Source organism: Fulmarus glacialis, unplaced genomic scaffold (genome assembly GCF_000690835.1).
Source record: "Fulmarus glacialis isolate BGI_N327 unplaced genomic scaffold, ASM69083v1 scaffold10499, whole genome shotgun sequence".
Lineage (NCBI taxonomy): Eukaryota > Metazoa > Chordata > Aves > Procellariiformes > Procellariidae > Fulmarus > Fulmarus glacialis.
Genome location: NW_009233915.1, coordinates 130,057 through 148,915, shown reverse-complemented (window position 1 = coordinate 148,915; position 18,859 = coordinate 130,057). Strand labels below are relative to the sequence as shown.

The window sequence follows — 18,859 nt, the reverse complement described above, 5'->3', positions numbered from 1 at the left end:
TCATTTAATAGTATCGGTTTTGGTAATTTGCCAGGTGTCTGTAACACGCCGCAACACACTGACCAGTGTAACATACTATTTGAACAATTCATCTGACAGCAACCCATGGTGTAGGTTGTGTACTGCACCAGTTCCATTTTTATCATATATCTATGTTCTCCAGGTACTCCCTCTTTTGAGGAATATTGTATTTTTTGAGTTCAAATGATTTAAAATCATTTGGCCTTTTGCCTTTTAACACACATAAAGTTTGATGAAACTGTACACAGATGCACCCCAGGGCATAGCATGTTGCTGAAATAACAGGAACACACGCTACCTGTTGTATCACATTGCTTAAATGATGATCACATTGTTACGTTATTTTTCAGAAAGCTGATTATTGTTTAGCAAAAATCTAATTTGAGCTTCAGACACTAAGAATGTTAGAGAAATTGTGTTATGTGCCTTTGATTGAGAAATTAATCTGAAGTGCAGAGGCAAAATTCAGCAAATATTGGATCAATTTTAATAGACTGCTGTTGTGGAAGAACTACTTGCCGTCATGCTGCTGTATAAACTGTCTTGGATGGCTGGATTTGGAGGGTATCTGTAACTGATCATGTTAATATGGCACAGTCAAATAACATGAATTCCCTAAGAACTTAATGACCAGTGCTTACTGCATGTGCCTACAAGAGGGATGGCGTGGGTGCATCTTGTTTTTGCTAGAATAAAATCCCCCAAATCAGACCTAAACATGCAACTACCCTTAGTTCTGGGTGCACAAAGAGGAAATTAAAAGAAATCTGAAATATTTTACTCTCATCTGACACAAAAAAACGGATCATGTGTGTTTTTCGGTCTTGCAATATGTGGTCACGTAGGTAGTCATCATCCCTTAATGTTGTATCGGTCTGCATTCTGATCTGCTCATCCAGGGGCTTGATCTGCTTGAAGCTCAGATATTTAAATGATAGTCAGAACAAATTTATGTACTTTTATTCCTTGTACCCATGATCTGATAGAAGAGTTATCCTCCCATATTGGCACCAAAAATGCAATTGTTCTAGCAACTACCAACTGCATTTTGTCCCCAAAACAATTCTAAAAGCTGTTGTCCTGATTCTCAAATATACTTCAGAATAGTACTTTGTGGTCTCAACATTTTTCTTTTCCTCTGTTTCCTTGTTCTTGTCCCTTATTATCATAATTAGGGATTACATTAGGAGGTGGTTGTGTTTCCTATCAGTGAAAGAACATGCCTGCATGGTTGCAGGCACTTATTTGCCTGTTCTGCCTGTATTCTGAAGTAGGATTAATTAGCTCATACTCTGGGCTGTATTAACATGGTGTATATGGTTACTGGACAGGAGGTGACTGATGTCTTGCCAGGCGGTAGCACAGGCATAGAAGACACCTGATGGTTTGCATCTTCATAAACACATCTGAAGTGTGATCACATACCAAGGGCTCTGCAGGAATGACGGCATTGTTGTGATGAATGTGTTTGTGCCAGGGCTCAGGGTGTGCAGAGTGTGTGTCCTGCAGACAAGGAAATGTTCCAAAAAACAGCTCAATGTGAGACTTGCCTCACTGAAAAGTAATATTGAAATGAAGGTTCCCAAGGTCACATTGCTGCCTGCCATGATATTTTGGAATTTGAAGGAGATTGTGCGCCTAGAATTGGAATATTTCTGTTCCCAAAACATGGGCACCTCACGGCTGGGCAAAGGAAGGTCTCCGGGGACTGTTTCCAATGCCATACTGTGGTGTGTAATCTGCCAGTCCTCATTTCATCTCATACCATTAATTTAATGAGCTCTGATCTCTTAATTTTTTTTGTTATGTCAGTGCTACAGAGGAGTAAGACAAAATCCCGAGTTGGAGATGTTCCTGGTGGTCCATTCTGGGAGCTGTCTTTGGTATCAGAGGGCACCAAAGCTCTCCCTGCTACAGAACCCTGCTTACCTGCATGCTTTTCTTACCCCATCGAAGGGCCACAACCTGGATCTGGTCGATTATCAGAGGGTTGTTGCTGAACCATTTTCAAAGCAGCAAAAGCCAATAAGATTGTATCCTGTTCTAGATCCTGAATTTGCCATAAGCAGGAAGGACTGAAGACTGTGGGCTGACTGTTTTTAGCACATCAGAAACCGGAGCCACAAAGTTTTGATTTTGCAAAAACATGGTATCTGGGACTCTTGGCACGGCACTAAAGGAGTCATGTGGCTAAAAGGACTTCCTCCAGTGCTGGGCTGGTACGCAGGCCAGATACTGCCATCTCACCAGCCATTCAAGAAAAGGGCTTAACATACAACAACTGGATGTAGCAGAAACAGGGCATTCGCTCTCGGTGAGACTTGCATTCCTTAGGAACCTCTTGAATACAGGCCAAAAAATAGCATTCAGGAAAATACTTAATCTGCTTTTCCTACCTGCCAGCCAGTCCCCCCAGATAGAAAAATCTGAATTTTGTTTTGGGGATTCATCAGCGTTCCTTTCCTGCTGTGGCATAACGGTGCATTACTAGTGAGTTTAAACCTTGACCTATTTTAGAATAGTATAAAACATTCAAAATTACATTGTATCAGAATTTCTTCACCTGACTGCAAGCTTTCTTGCTTTGCTTTTTGTCGGTTCAACCTCCTTAAATTTATCACCTTCAGATTTTCAATATTCCATCCCAAAGAGGCAAAATAATATTTTGCATCATTTTTATAAAGTAAAATGAGATAGTTTGGCTTTGAGTAGAAAAAATAACCCTGCTCTTCTCTCCAAGGGGATTTTTATATTCCTTTTCCACATTGAATTGTACTGTCCTCTGGTGGCTATTTTAAGCAATTGTTTTTGTGTTTTTAAATTTTCATACTGCTGTGCTACAGTAGGTTTAATCTTTATTTTCAAATGAACCATAAATGTTGTCTGATGTAAAAAGCTAGAGGATTAGAGTAATATTTCAAAACTGGATAAGAAAAAGTTACATTTGACCTGCGGTCCAAGTTATAATAACAGAGACATTTAAAAATGTTTGTATCTGACTTACCAGTTGAGCAGAAAGATACAGAGTGAAGATGCAAGTGTATAGCATCTGTGTTTTATTACATTTTTATTACATTGTTATTGAGAGTTGGAGATAATCTGCTTCTTTCACATTGAAACAAAATGTAAGCTGTGAATGAATGAATAATAAAGACCAATGGAATAATAGGAAGGATTAAGTGCACCTTATTAGATTCAAAGTGAAGAACTATGCATCCCATTTTACCCAGTGGTTTGTTTTTTTCTCTTAGTATTGCTACGTACCTCTTAAAAGGCATAGGGAATAGATCTTTGTCTGGCACATAAGAACATTTGACTTGTAATCCTGGTAAACTCAGCCATCTCCAAAGGGTTTGGAAAATGTCCTCACCTCTCTGCCTCGGTGTCTGTGTCTCCAAAACAGATAACAAGGAGACTCAGTTTTTCCTTGTCATGCTGAAGATTTCTTTCTTAATAAAAGCAATGTGTAGCCACTAGACAGTTGAATGAGAGAATGTTCCTTGCTGACCTGTAGCTAATTAAATACATGTTCCTAGGATTCTCTAGTCCTGGCAAAGCTGTGTTCGTGTAAGTCTATCTTGCCTTGCACGTCTCTAAACTGCAGCAGTTCTTGACGCTTTGCTGTTGATAAAGGTTCCCACAATCTTCAGCTCTGTGAGAAAGAAGCTCTTGCCATCACTCTTATGAAGGCCAATGGATCTTCGCGAGGCCAAATTGCAACCTGGATATCTGATTTTAGAAGTGTTGAATACCCTTCTTTTTAACTGGGATTTGCTGGCAGTTGAAGTGCTAAGCATGTCCGAGGATCAGATTGGGAATATAAAACTCTTAAGTGACTGTGCTTGTCAGGCTTGTATATGTTTGCAGTACTGGACGTCTGGATCCAGCTGTAGGTCACAGCCCCTTTGCTTTCCCCCCATGAGCTGGGAACACATCTGCATCTTCAGTGCTTGTGTCCCAGCATCCTGCAACGTGAGCTTCCCCACATTCTTTGATATGTTTGAGTGATTTGCGATATTGTCCTTCCACTCGTGTTTATTATTTTGAAGGAAGGAGAGTAGAAACAAATGCCTGGCAGTATGCTTGCTGCTGGCTTGCTTTTCTTGTTTATTTTCTGGCAACTTAATGATTTAGTTTGGTAAAGGAATGTGTTTTTGGAGACACAAAATTAGACCCTGCTGACCAGGAGGATTGGGAGACACAGCACATGTTTTAACCTCAAAAAATGCTAGAAGCCTCCAGGCAGGGACATGTTTGCCAGCTGTACCATGCAAACCCACTCTCTTCCATGTAGATGTGACCTGCGGCGTCCTGGAGAAGAAAACTTGACAAATATAGTCTGCTTCATATTGTGTGGGTACACTTTCAGCTGATGAAAGAGTTAGGAGTGGTCAATAAATTAATTCAGTTAGCTTGAAATGTAAAGGTGTTTTTTTCAGCTTTCAATCAAAGCAAACTGTAAGCAAATTCTTTGCTAGTGTAGCTTTTAATTTGCTGCAGATGTAGTTTTACTGGCAGTTGCTGAATAGCTTGTTTTCAACTAAAATAAATGGACTGAGCTTCAGAGCAACAATTTACAGCAAGGTCAGAGATTATATTGGTGATTTTATAATAATATTTATAGTTCATTGTGTGAGTGTTCATGCATCTGTATGTGCATATAAGGGAAAAGATGCATACAAAGTCACAAGGCGTACATCTGACACTGCTAATAATTGGAAAACTGTTGCAAGTCTTTCCTGCTGTCATCAGATGAGATAATGTGGGGGTTTTTTTGAAAGAGCTTCTCATAAAAAATACACTAGCAGAAACTTTGATTAAAGGGATCTGAATATTGGAACAATTACGTTTTTGAGCTATCTTTATGTCAGCCATCCTGAAATATTTTGTTAAAACATGTATTTTAAAACACTTATTTAAAAAAACCCCACAGTTATGTTCCAGTATATATTTTCAGTAGTATTCAGAAGAGATCTGTGCTGTACAATCATGGTCTTGGTGATTTGGGGTTTGATTTTTATTGGACAGTTCTCTTGTATTGCCTCACATTTTTGTACATAACTAATCATTCTGATCTTGAAAGGCAATAGCTAAGAAAGTGGTTTCACAATTGGCTTACACATTCCCACGTATCCCGGGTCCTAACAGCGCATGGGGGGTTATTCCTCGCTTCAGGGCCTGTGTTCATGTTCCTGCAGGATCAGTCGGATCCGGGAGCTGCTTTGGCATCTGCGTGGCTCAGATGCTAATACAGGCAGAGGAGAGGGGTGTTTATGTGCAGGGGGAGGGAGGGGCAAAGCAAGACAGCTTCTTTGGTGGCTGCCCATACTTAGGTCATCTTCAAATGATTATGAAACCTCAGGCTGAGTTAATTTGCATTCATGTTTGGATTTCTGGTTTCTGTGAGGTTCAGAGCTTTACCTTGTATGAAGTATCTGCCATTGTCCAGTGCTACAGCACATTGTTATCCTAAGCCTGTTGTAATTGTTCTGTGGTAATAACAAAGGCGGAAAATGAAAGAGAAGTAACAACTTGCAAGTGTCAAGTTTCTGTCCTCTCTCTTTTTGTGTACAGAATTTGTGGTGTTAGTGCGGGCTCTGAAGGATATTCGGCAGACTGGAATGCAGCGGCTGCAGACAGCGAGACGTCCTGTGTATAGATTTATAAATGGGCTGTAGGAAGGGTGGAATGCTTTATAGGTGCTGCCTGTATTAATCCTTAAGTGTATGATGATCAGATGTCAGTGTGCATTTTGTTAAGGCTAAGAACATTTTAGAGAAAAAAAAAAAGGCAGAAAATATAGTAAATGCACACACACTATATCTATTTTTTAGAGTGCAGGCAAGTATGCTGAAGCTGCTTCTGCTGTATGTAAAATACCCTTAGTTGCGTGGAACCTGGCAGCCTTGTGGATTATGTCGGTGATCCAGTATAATTCTAACAGTAATCTGCTAGCACCATTACTTCAGTTAGTATACAATTACACTTCTTTGGGTTGGGGTTTTTTTGGTGCCAAACATTCAAAGCAGAATTGCAGGCGTTGTCAAGACTCACTTTAACAAAAAGTCACTGTAAATTAAAACTGTTAGTTTTATTAATAAAGCAACATGGATTTTGTATAGCTATAGCTATGCATAAATATATCTAATTTCTTATATAAAGAGAGAAGAGGCTATCTGTGTGTCTGCATATATGTGCATATAGTATTTAGGAGCTGTAGGATTAATGGGTATTCCAGTATTTGCAAAGATTCGATACCATACCTAGCATGAAGACAGTGATAATGCAGCGTTGCTATCGCTTTTTCTTCCCAGCATCGGTGCTTAGACCTGGCGGTCTACGGGTTGTTACCACTATTGATGGTGATGTCTTCATGCTGTTGTGGGTTCCCTTATTTCTGCAGAGGATTCCATAATCAGTTGCGAGTACACTTGATGGTGATTTCACATCTATCAATTGTTTTGGTGGATGGAAGGAAGCTAACCTGTGGATATACTGCTATCTTTAGTTTCCTTAACAATGTTGCTGAAATACAAAGTAATTTTATAGGGCATGCTGTTGGGTAAAAATGGTTATTAGAATAATAATGCTATCAAGTAACCTGTCTTGTATGTAGACAGTTTCCTCTCTCCTTGATATGTTTAATAGTCCATATGCATTAGATACTGAGCATGTTAATATGTAATGGTTCTGGTATACAATGGGAGGTTTATTTTTCTTATAGGCTTAAATAATACAGAGATTGTGCATTCTCTGTACACATGAAATACTGAAAACCTTTTCATCCATGTACTGGGTCTGAATGTTAGAGTTCTTTCAGCTGGAAATGCAAGATCTAGTCAGGCTACAGAAGCATATATAAACAATGTTCACAAATTTCAGTGGAGTTAAAATGAATCTCAGCATCATTTGGACTGATCTTTTGGCTTATTTGGAAGATTACAATAAAACCCGAGATTGAATTCTCTACCTGATTCAGTTTCTTACTGATTGAATCCTTTTAGACTCCTCTCTAATTTAACAGTGTATTTTTATTAAAGCCAAGCATACAAACATCAATTATCCAAGCTGCATCTAATTTCCTTCAACATTTTTTTTTCCTTTTGCTGCCAATGGATTAGAAGACCTGATTAGAATTCAACTTGAAAGCTGAAAAGCAGATCCTTAAATGAGAATGTCTGCATTAGGAATTAAAATATCTGTACGGGGCATAAAATCCTCCTCCTTATCTCTAATAATGTAAACACACTTGGTTAAGTTGATCTGTCACATGCCTGGTGCAATGTCGCTGAATTAGGAGCATGTATTAGAAAGGGCGGAACAGTTTCTGTGGCTTGTCCCACTGATAGAATACAACACTAGTATATTTTAACATCAAAGTGCGCTTTGCATAGATATCTCTCTACCGTAAGGGTTAGTGTGATAAGAGTTTGAAGGGCTCTATTTTTTCTTTGTGTTTCACGTCCTAACACCAAGAATGTTTGCATGTGCACAAGCAGTAGGAGCAAGGCAGAGAAGGGGCCTTGCCTTCTGAGGTTTCACTGTTGGTAGATTCTACGAAGTTAAGGATTTTATAACAACACAAAGGTGAAATAAATAATTGCAATGGCACCACCAGCTTAGTATCCAGAAAACCTAGACTGGTAAATGCATGCATTTAACACAACATTAAAGTGTTGGCCCATGTCTAAACTATAAGAAAGTGTTATAAAATCAATTAAATTGTATGTTTTGATTTAACTGGATTATTAATTTCCTTCTGATACCTAGTGTGCTCTGCCTGTGATGAGGAAGCCGCGTCATGAGCCATATGCAGGCTGTTACTGTGCAGGCTTTATGAACCGGAGCAATTGGGTCGTGTACTTGAATCATTTTACCTAATTTCAGAGGGAGAAACTTGGATATCAGGATTTTTAAGGGAGTTTATTATTAATTATTGTTCTACTTATATAGCATTAGAGATGTTTTGTGCTTTGAAAATGCACACAAGAATTCTGTTTATAGTATTGGGATGCCCAGAAGAGCGAGCAAATCTTAATTCGCCACTGCGAATAGTAAGAGGAGAAAAGTAGCAGGGGCAGGCAGCATCCTAACACATCAGCACTGGAAAACTAGATGAAAGAGTTGGTGGCTAATAAGCTTGAGAGGAGAAAATGACACTGTGTCCAGGATAGTCAGATGGGAACTGTTCTGCCTACTTTTGGGTGGCATCATGAGAAGTCTTGGAGCTGGGAGCAGCAGCAGGTGATGAGAGAGATGTCAACAAGGTAGTCCCATTGCCATCTTCATTTTATGACTGTTCTGCTAGCATTGGAGTTGTATAGTGCGATGTAGATGCAGCATATGTTTACAGTAAGGGATGTTTTTGCAGCCGAGGGTACTGCTGAAGGATATTGGTGAGCTGCTTTCATGTGGGAAGCAAAGTATTTGTTGAGATTTTTTTCTTTTTATTGCTGCATTGTGGATGGCAGTATTACTAACAGTGGTGAGCTTTCAATCTGTGTGTGTGACTGCACATCACAGGAGTTAATTGTCACGTTTTGTCTGCAGAGAAATATTAAACCTGATTGTGCAGAGCTATAAACGTGCGTGACTGCAGGGAATTTTCTTGGTGCTGGTATAAGTCTGGCTACCTGGAGGTGGGCAAAGTGAATCTGTTCATCCTGTGCAATGAGTTAAGCATAATTGTGGTTGACATCAGGCACAAGTGAAATCCAGTGATGTTTTATTCCTTCAAACCTAATCCCCTCTTTATCTTGTCTTCTTTTGAGTCAACGTGATTCTGGCAAAGCCTGTTTGTGACACCCAGTGAAGCTTATTGTAGAGGACCCTGAATGTTGTGGATTAGCCCCACTATGGAATGAGAAACAGCATAGGCATAGCCGCATCTGTGTGGTGTCCCCCTTGGCTTAATAAGCCACGGTGGGAAGCCTGGTATATGAACTTGAGTTCAATGTTATACTACCTTACTAAGTGCAAAGAAACCATATTAGTATCTTGTATGTGTTAATGTCTTGTATGTTGTGAAAGGTAATTTAATTGTGAATTGGGTGCAGCAATTTCAGTTTCCAGAAACTGATGACTAGCAGGTTTTTTGAGGTTATCAGTTAATCTGTTGTAATGAATGTTCTTCATTACATGCCTCTCCCTGTTAATTAGAAGGGATTTTTACTCCTCTTTATCAAGTCAGGGCAAGTATATTACCTTTTCCTCTGTGCTGTTTATGATAAAGTGCATATCCAGATTGTTTTGTGAAGTGTCCACATGAATATTTCATTGCATGTGCATCTGCACATTCATACGCTGTGTTTTCTGAGCTCCAACCTCTGATGATTGTTCAATACATTAAAAAAATCCAAAATACAGATTGTTTATTGTCTTTTTATTTATACTTATTGGTAGAAGTTCCCCTTTTCTGTGTAGTAATGTGTTTATGATATTAATTACCATGCCAGTTTAGACCAAGGCAATTAATCACTGCTACACGCTACAGAAACAACAGACTCAGAATCAAGTTCTCTGAGTACAGAGGTGAAGCTTGTACCTTCCATAAATGAGAACCTGCCTGACAGAGGGGAATTTGTACCCTGGTTTGGATCTTTTACCTGTGTTTATTTAAAAAACATAGCCAAAACAAAACACAAATAAAAACCCCACCTATTTCCTACTCTGTTCCTTTCCTACAGGTTGAAGCAATACTTGTAAACATTTTTGGTGGGATCGTGAACTGTGCCATTATAGCCAATGGTATTACCAAAGCTTGCCGAGAGCTTGAGCTGAAAGTACCGCTGGTGGTCAGACTGGAAGGTGAGTGCTAATGGTGTCAGACAAAAATCGTCCCTCAGGTGCACAATAATCCACTCTGGCTTTCTTCGATCTCTAAGCTCTAAACAGATTAGTCCCACACAGTACGAATATGTCCAATTCTTCATCCATAGCATGACCTGAAGTCAATAAACTCTTTCCTTATGCATTTCTGTATTCCTGGTCCCTGGTGGTACTTGAAGCAATGAAATTTTGCAATGAAAGCATTATGGTTTTGCTTGTTACATTTGCATTGCAAATAGAAATTATTTTGATGCAAGTTTCTGTTTACTGGGAGGTATTTCTTTTTCAAATGATTTTTACTGAATGCAATTCCTTTATTGCTAAACCCGTAGTAACATACAGTTTTCTTCAATTTACTCCAATATCATAATTAAAAGAAAGATGTTAGAAACGGTATTTGTGAGAGAGAGATTACTGTAATGTGTTCTTCTACCCAAATATCCAATCGAGCTAAAATCCATTAAAAAACAGAAGATTTGGTAATGGTAAGGAATATATTTTTTAGTACATCCAGCATTGTTAAACTGGAAACAAAAAAGTAATAGAGAGGTAAGGAACAGCGCTCTTTGGCAGTTACTGGCTTTAATATAATGGCAGTGGATACGGAGTTCTGTCTCTAATTTTGGAGAAGTACCCTGAAGGAGGAAGGGAGATTCTTCTTCTGCCATTGAATGAAAAAGTGCTTTGATTGAAATCAGCACACGACTCTGGTAAGCTTAAAACATTGCTTTTTTGCTAAGTAGGTTTGGAAAATAGAGGGTTTTCTGCGTTTTTTTTTTTTTTTAAAGCCTGTTCCTCAAAAATGTCAATATTCATGTTTGGGTGTGTGTAAAGAGCATAAAATGTCCTATCACTCAGCATTGGCGGTGAAAGGAGGAAATGCATCCCTCTATGTACCTGAGATGTAAAACAATAAGGTCTTTTTTAACACTGTGATAGAGGGGGGAAGGAAAAAAAGTTCTGAATACACCAGACTTTTTCCTTTTCAAAAAATAAAGTCACCAGGACTCATGAAGGTGAAGGTGGTACTTGTTTTGCCTTTCATGAAGCCCTTTGGTGAGGGTGGTACTTGTTTTGCTTTTCATGAGAAAGCAGGGTTTTCCCATCCCTCATTCTCATGCTACATTGCACGTGATACGTAGTTCACGTCAGGGGACACCACAGCCCAGTTTTGTCCTGTAAAAGTTCTGCTGTGCATTTCACTGCAGGGTTCGAACGCTTTCCAGAGGGCATTCTTGGTTTAACATGGGTAGACTTTTGCTGTGGTAAGTGCAGGAAATTTAAATACTCTAAAATGGATTTTAGAAACAAATGGTGAAAATTTTCTTTGGATGATGCAGCACCACTAAACACCTTAAAAGAGTAAATAGATAGTTTAATATGGATGAAGGAGAGACTGATGGATGTTGGTTAGAAGCAGGAAAGTTTCATAATGTAAAATCTCATTGTTTATCAGCTCTAGGCAATGTTGTTTAGCTTTTTGTCATAGCAAAAAACTTTTCCTGTCTGTCATAGCTGGGAAAAAGCTTATCTCCCAGATCTGCAAGGCTTCTCATCTATTGTAGCTGTTATTTTTTTCAGTGAATATATTGGAAAAGCCGTTAGTTTTCCTTATGAACAAGATAGTTGCAAGTTGTTTCTATTGCAATATTTGAAACTGGTATAAGAGAAACAAGAAAATCAACCTGCTCATTTTAAACTACAGTCTGCTAGGTCTGCCACTGGGTTTTCTTGACCTTTCTCCAATACTTTCAATACTTCCATGATTGTACACAAGTAAGGGTGAATTTTTTTTTTAAGGTGACTTCTGGGAGATTGCAAGAGGCAAAGCAGTCCCCGGGCTGAATGAGGAGAGTCCCGGTGCTACTGCACTGTGGAGTTTGGCTGGAAGAGAAGGTGTGGAGCAGGAGTGCCTCTGCCTGGGGGTTGCAGAAAGCCCTGCAGAGGTGACTGTTCCCCTTTCCCCCTGTTCCCCTTGTGCCTGCGACCTTTATGAGAGTTGTGTGCTGTTTCATCCACAGAGGCCGAAGCTGAATCTTCAGAATGTCTAACACAGATTTTAATGCAAACATCTTTTCTTGGTCATCTTCCCATGATTGCTTACTCTTTACTAGGTTGGTAATAATGCTTCTCCTAGACTAGTTGCTGACTCCAGAGATGGCGATACCACGTTTTCTTTAGGAAACTCTGTCCCAGTGTAATACAGCAAACTCTCCCTTTTGCGTAATATTTATCTGAAAAGTTTTTTAATTCCTTCTCTTATTCTTAGTGTTACCCATCAGCTCATCCTAAACGAAGAGCTATGTTGTTTACAGCCTTCAGACGTTGTACTTAGAAACTGTTAGCTTGTAACTCCTGCTTTCTCTGCCTCCTTAATCATCCAACCAAGCAAAATATATATATATATATATTTGGTTCTTTTAATCTTTCCTCAGAAATCAATCCTTTTGGATCGTTAATCATCTTCGTTGTTCTTCTCTGAACTCATACCGGGTTATCCAAACATATAAGGATTTTGAATTAATAATGAGTACTGTGGAAGTAATAAGGCAGCCCAAGACTTTTTAAAAAGTCACCAATAGCATTTTACACCTCAAAAGGAGAAAAAAGGACAAGCACTTTTTTGGATTTCCATTTTGAACATTTTTCCAACAGAAGGTTCATGATTTATTCCCATAACTCTAACGGATTTGTGACCTGTACTTTAAAGACTCTTTGCCTGCATGCACTGTATTACAAATGTCTTGATGACTAGAGTTTTAATCAGTCAAATCTGTCCTGATTTAGCAGGATTCTGTGGACAAATCTTTGTTCTCAGTTGTATAATAAATACAAGCTGTTTTACCAGTGGATAAAGAAAGGATTACTCTCCTCTTTGAAAACAGTAACGTTATAATTACATGTATTTACTTGCCTTATCAGTAAAGAAATCACCAGCTGAGATGCGGGATTATTGTTGTTTAAAAAGCTCATGGACAAATGGAGAAACCGCATATTCCAAATTTTATCCTTTACAGATGTAGAAAACTAACTTCTGCTGGTTTTATGCAGCATTTTTTCCTCTTTAAAGTGTAATGTACTTCAGTTAAGTTTTGTGAAAACTAACAAGGAGCGCTGAATGGAAGCCAAACTTTGTTTCTCATTTATGTAGCTCAGAGTTAGATGAAAAAAGGAAAGAATGAAAAAGAATTGTAAATTAGATGTCCTCTTCCTATGCTAGAAATTTTACATTCTCTCTCTTTCAACAAATTAATTCTCTGCTTCTGTGGTCATAGCACAAGAAGAATTGGGAGGAATTAGAACTAGTCGATACATTGAAACATAGCTAGAAGCAAGTTGGCTTTTATTCACATGTCTGAATCCAGAATTTCCTGTTATATTTTCAGCCATGTGATTCAAGATCTTCTGTGTTCTTCAGAATCTAATGATTTTTTTTAATATATTCAGAAATCTTTTACACACAAGTGAAATTTAGCTCCAATTTGTATATCTTGCTCAAAAATACAGTTTAGTATGTATGCCTGTGATTTTTAGTATCCCAAATTGCCTATCAAGAGAGAAGAATGGGATATTGCAAAGTCACATTTAGAACTTTATTTGTATCAACCTCTTCAGACACTTTGGGTTTAAACATTCAGCATGAATTTAAATGTGCCTGAGTCTTTCCCAGTTTGGATGTAAACATGGGGCAGGGGAAAAGAAAAAAACTGTTCTTTGGGAAAAGTTTAAGATAGAAAAGGGCGAACGGGGTGGACAGAATAGAAAGGGTTTAATTGTCTCTTAAGAGACAATTTTTAAAGTGAAAGTTGGTTTGTTCTTGACTGCAGAGCCAACAGCTACCAGATGTGTGCGCCACCAAAACTTCATACGTTCCCTCGCTAAAGGTCATTACTTAAAGCTGATCCCTAGCCAAACCTCAAATCAAATGTTGAGTGAAGGTTAGCTGGTGATGGACTTTAAACCTTGTCCCTTATTCTCCAGTACCTCTGTCTTTGAGACCTGAGAGGCTATGAGTTCCCAGCTTGTGGGCTAGCAGAAATGACATAACCTGGCTACATGCCAGGGAGGGAAATTTGGCTCTTAATATGCCTCATAAGTGTAGCATATCAAAGCTGAACCATTACTGTTGATAATGTAACATGGTCACAATGTGTTCACGTCAATAATATTGTCAAATGTACTGCATATTGTGAAATATTTTGTCGTAGCAGAATGTTTTGGGTAGATCAGATTATTTTTTAGGTTAGTCTTCTATTTCTTAGGATGTACCAAATGTATATAGCTGTGTCTTCTCCCCTTACTTACCTGAAAAGGTAGAAATGGCATTGCAGAGTCTTGCATCCTCTCCAGCCATCAGCATTAAACAGTGGCAATTTAGCCTGTTCCTAATTGTTTTATGACAGTGCAAATGAATAAATGAACATTATCAAAATCCTGTCAGAGTATGATTGGGGATGTTTTGTTTGGTTGGTTTTTATTCAACCTGTGCAGTCCTCTTGACTCATTTGTAACAATGTGTGCTGGTATAATCTTAGAATTTATAGAAGCATGCTTAGATAGAATATTTATTACTAGGATTTTTAGGTAATGAGTTGAATAGATTCACTTTGCTAGTGAAAGCAGAGCTTTCAAGGCAATGGAAGTGTAAATGTGAGCGATTGCATGTACACAGGCAGAGAGGTTGTTTCGGAACCCAAGTTTCAGAAAGAGGATATTTAGATTAAAAAGCCTCAAAGTATCTGCTGATAAAATTACATCTTTCCTGTTTTTCCATGGAGTGTCATTGACAGTAGTAGGTGTCAGAAGGAAAAAACTTCTTTTTCTCATCAGAAAGCTATTCCCTTAATAGGAGTAAACTTTAAAAAAAAAAAAAACAAACGAACAAAAAAACCCTGAACAAAAAACCTCCAGCAACAACAACGAAAGCCCTGTAACCTTCAGTCCTGTGAATTTTCACTGTTTCTCAGTTGGCTACAGGGTAGGTGAAGGGCAGGTTCTTTCGATAGCCTGTGTGGGGGATTCTTTTTACAGTTCTCTGACACCATCCAGTGGCAGGAGGTTAATGTTAGAATAGTGGGATTATTTATTTGTTTATTTTAATGTCTACTGCAATAAGATGATACCCTTTGTAGATTCTTAAATGTTTCCTGTGCATGATAATTTCTGTATTCTCCATATATCTAAAATACTTATCACAATGGGATAAAAAGCTATCATTAAAAGAAGAAATTACAGCAAAGGAAATGCTTGCTGAAAAATATGTTTAGTTGTATGGCCTGCCTATAAAACAGTACTTTATTTAATCAATACAAAATGTACCCTTACTCTTCTGACTGCAGTGAGATTTTTTTTCAGCTTTCATATTTTCATTTGTCTGCATAAACTCCCCCTCCCTTCTTAGTGGACTGTGTTTTGTATTGATTTTGTAATGCATGTTAGACAAGTGGTGCGTAGAGCAATCAATGCAGTGCAGAATAGATCCAATGTATTGTTCCCACTCTGACCTGTTAGTAAATTAATATTGGCCACTTAGTGAAGAGCAAAAGTTAGTTTTAAGTACGTGGCTATCACAAACAGCATAATGTTTTTCTCTGTGGGAAAATTTTTCCCTCTTTCCGTTTTTTCCCTCCTCACAACACTTTGTCTTGTAGAATCCTGTTTGAGAGATCGGTACAATCTTGACTGTTTAAAATGTTTATCACACTTGTATCTAAATAATAGATAAAACCTTCAAGACTTGATAGGAATCGCTATACAAATGTGAGGAGCTGAACAGAGAAGAGAACCTTCCTAGTGCCTTCTGACTTCCCTGTACAGTTCTGTACTGGCAATTAACAGCTTCCACATTATGTTATATAGGATGGTTGAAAAATAAATCAAATATTATGCTCTTTTTTGCCCATATATTCTTTTTTCTGTAGGAAAAGTCCTGTACAGTTCTGGATGTTACTATGCAACCAAATCCCCCTTCTGCCAGAGATTTCAGATGTCTTTGACCTTCCTACACAAGTCCTACAGTGCGTCCTCTGCATATCGATGGGAAGCATGACCTCTTCTGCCAGTGCTTTTAAACAGCTAGCAGATGGGGTCCTGCATTCCTCTTCCAGACACCTGCCTCTCCTATCACAAAGTGCTGGGGCCTGCTGCGACGGTGCCGGGAGTGGGAATCCTGACTTGCGCATGCTGATGAAACAGACTTCTGAATTTCTCTGCTTCTGCTGTACAATTTCAGACATTTTAGAAAGAAAACCCCAAAATCACCCTTAAGTTGCATAGTAAAGAATATGCTCCTTGCTTGGTTAATAATTAAGGCTATAATTAGTGTATAGCTCCAAATATAATTAAAATTCATTTTGCTAGGTCTAGGAATTACAAAGTAATTAAGCGTTTTGACATGGCAAATGAACAAGGAACTTGATGTGGAGGAGGGGGCTAGAAGTGATCCCAAAGAGGATCAGCTCAGGGTCTTGTGCTTGTGACTAGTGGTGTGATCCCAAAGTGCGGATTCCACTTCCTCAGTAGGATATCTGACTCCAAGTTCTTCTGTGGTGCAGAACAGATCAGTGATGAAAGCTTTGGAGAATCCACATTTTCTGTTTGTCTTTGTTTTCCATCAAGACAGAGCTAGAGTAAATGGGAAGGTGATGCACTTGTTCACTTTTATACAAGTGAACAGTGTGAAAAACACGCTTTCCTGAAATATCTTTTTTAATTTATGCTTTTTTCCTTTACTGTGCATGTAGTCTGTTGACTAAATTTGAATTCTTTATGTACAAAATGGAGCACTTGTACTGTATGGCTGTACAGTCATCTTCAACATGGGATAGTATAGTGCAGCAGCAGAGGAGGGAACAGGGTCACGCTGAATGCTTCAGAGCTCTGTATGTTCCCCTTTTTTAGCAGAAATGCAAAAAAGTGTATTCAATAGCAACTCAAAACCAGTTAGATTTTCAGTATTACCCAAATCTTTGTCTTCCAATAGCCCGTTTTGCAGCTTTCAGTTAACATGGGTGAATTTTAGTTATAATTGATTCACTGACTGCTGATTAGCTGTTGCTGATTGTTGCTAATAAATGCGTTAAATCTTCTGAGTATCTTAAAGGCCTGATACGTGATCCGTTATCCACTGCTCTTGCTGGATGTCCCTACTGACTGGTGGATGTTGGATTGACCCTCTAATCTTCACAAAGCTCCTCATGTGGATGCAAGTGCTATTGTCAGATTGCATTGTCTGTCAAAATTGTCATTGAAATTAGGAGTTCCTTCTTCTCAGCTCAGTCTGAACCACTCATTGAATCTGTTGTTAAACTGAAATGATGTCTAGTTTGAAGCATTAACTACTTTTATAGAGATTTAATAGAAGATACTCATTTTGCATTAACATTAATTACTAATTGTAGTCGATGTTCCTTTTTAGGAACAAATGTTCATGAAGCCCAGCGTATTCTGAATGAAAGTGGACTCCCCATCACATCTGCAAATGACCTTGAGGATGCAGCAAAGAAGGCAGTGGCCAGCGTGGCCAAAAAATAACAACTTGAAGATTATTCTCATGGAAAGTGTGTGTGTTTCACAAGATGTCATTCCTGTTGTTATTTCAGAGAGGACTAGTGGAGTTTTTCTAAGCAGTCATCAGTGTTGGTGGATTTAATCTGTAATATATGGCAAACTCAGGCCATAGGCTTGCAGGATAGGCTTCAGAAATTTTGCAGCTACGTTCGTGAAAAGTTTGTATGTCTTCATCTAATTTTGGTAATTTTGTTGTTCAGAATTGTAATAAGTAATACGTATTATTTTTTTCTGCTTTCCTTCCAAAATTATCACTGATAAACTCATGATAAGATACAATAATTAATAATTAACTTCTATCAACAGGATTGATCTTTAATCAAACACAATATTTTCATTCTTTTTTTTATATTGTAAAGGGTCAGCAAACTAATAATGGGTTTATATTTTTTATGGACTTTTACAGTAATGTAAAAAATTGTGCTTACAATATCTATTTTTATTCAAATGAATAATGTTTATTTTCTTTTTTAGAAATCACACGTCTTGCCTTAAGATGATTTTCTTTTGTAGATGCCAAAGTATACCTCACAATAGGAAAAGGACCTTCCACTCTTATACTGTGCCTATAAGCTGGTGAAATGTGATTCATTTTATTTTCTAGTTTTTGGGAATGAGGTGCAGTGTTTCTAGGTGTAACAGTGCCATACAGAGAGCTCTAGGAGGTCTGCCAGTAAGAAAATGGCTGCTAACATTTTAAAATAACCTCTTTCATAAGTATGTCACTGCTGTGAGGTTTTAAAATAAGATGAGAACCTGAAGCAGTTTTCTGTCAGAAGCATGGAGTATTCTTGAATTGATTTCACTTCCAAAAGCCATTTCTGATTTATTGGGAATAAAACACAAATGAACTTTTCCATTTTTAAAGTATTTGATTTCTCAGGCAACAGTAAAAATATGTACAAGAAAAAAAGTTTCAGTACTCAGATATTGACCGAGATGTATTTTGATTATATATTCTTTTGTAACAGTCAAAATTCAAGCTGTTAGTTACACAAATCATTCATTCAGGGAACCAGAAGACAATACCAAATGGCTTGTGTGACTGAAGAACTCGGTACAAATCTCGCTCAGCCCAGGAGTTACATGCTGAAAATCATCAATAAATTTGAACAGTGAACAAATGAGTGGATACTATGATCTGGTGTTGTAAATGGGCAGAGAGGTAAAAATTTGTCTAATAAATTCTTAATTGTGATTTTTGAGCGGCTCTAATCAATACTGTGTTCTACTTAGAAAAATGTAAATAAATTTTTCTTGACATTTCCATTAAAACTGTTACATTCAAAATAAATTATCTGCACTAATCTCTGGCTCTTGACACAAATAGTATAGATAGGTTGCTATCATCAATTACTGTAGGTTTTTTCTTCTCCATTCCTTTCTCTACATATTGCTCACGGAAAAAATGTATGACCATTAGAATAGCAATAAATATGCC

At 38.1% G+C, this 18,859-nt stretch overlaps 1 protein-coding gene across 1 annotated transcript in view; it reads left to right on the top strand.

Annotated features, from left to right (window-relative positions):
- Positions 1-17,700, top strand: part of SUCLG2 (succinate-CoA ligase, GDP-forming, beta subunit) — a gene marked incomplete at its 5' end in the record, with an annotated part of 104,662 nt that extends 86,962 nt beyond the window's left edge. The window contains 2 exons of the mRNA XM_009585486.1: positions 9,708-9,828; positions 17,267-17,700. Coding sequence (XP_009583781.1) covers positions 9,708-9,828; positions 17,267-17,382 — 237 coding nt within the window. The remainder of the gene's footprint in view (positions 1-9,707; positions 9,829-17,266) is intronic.
- Between the last annotated feature and the right edge of the window lie 1,159 nt (positions 17,701-18,859).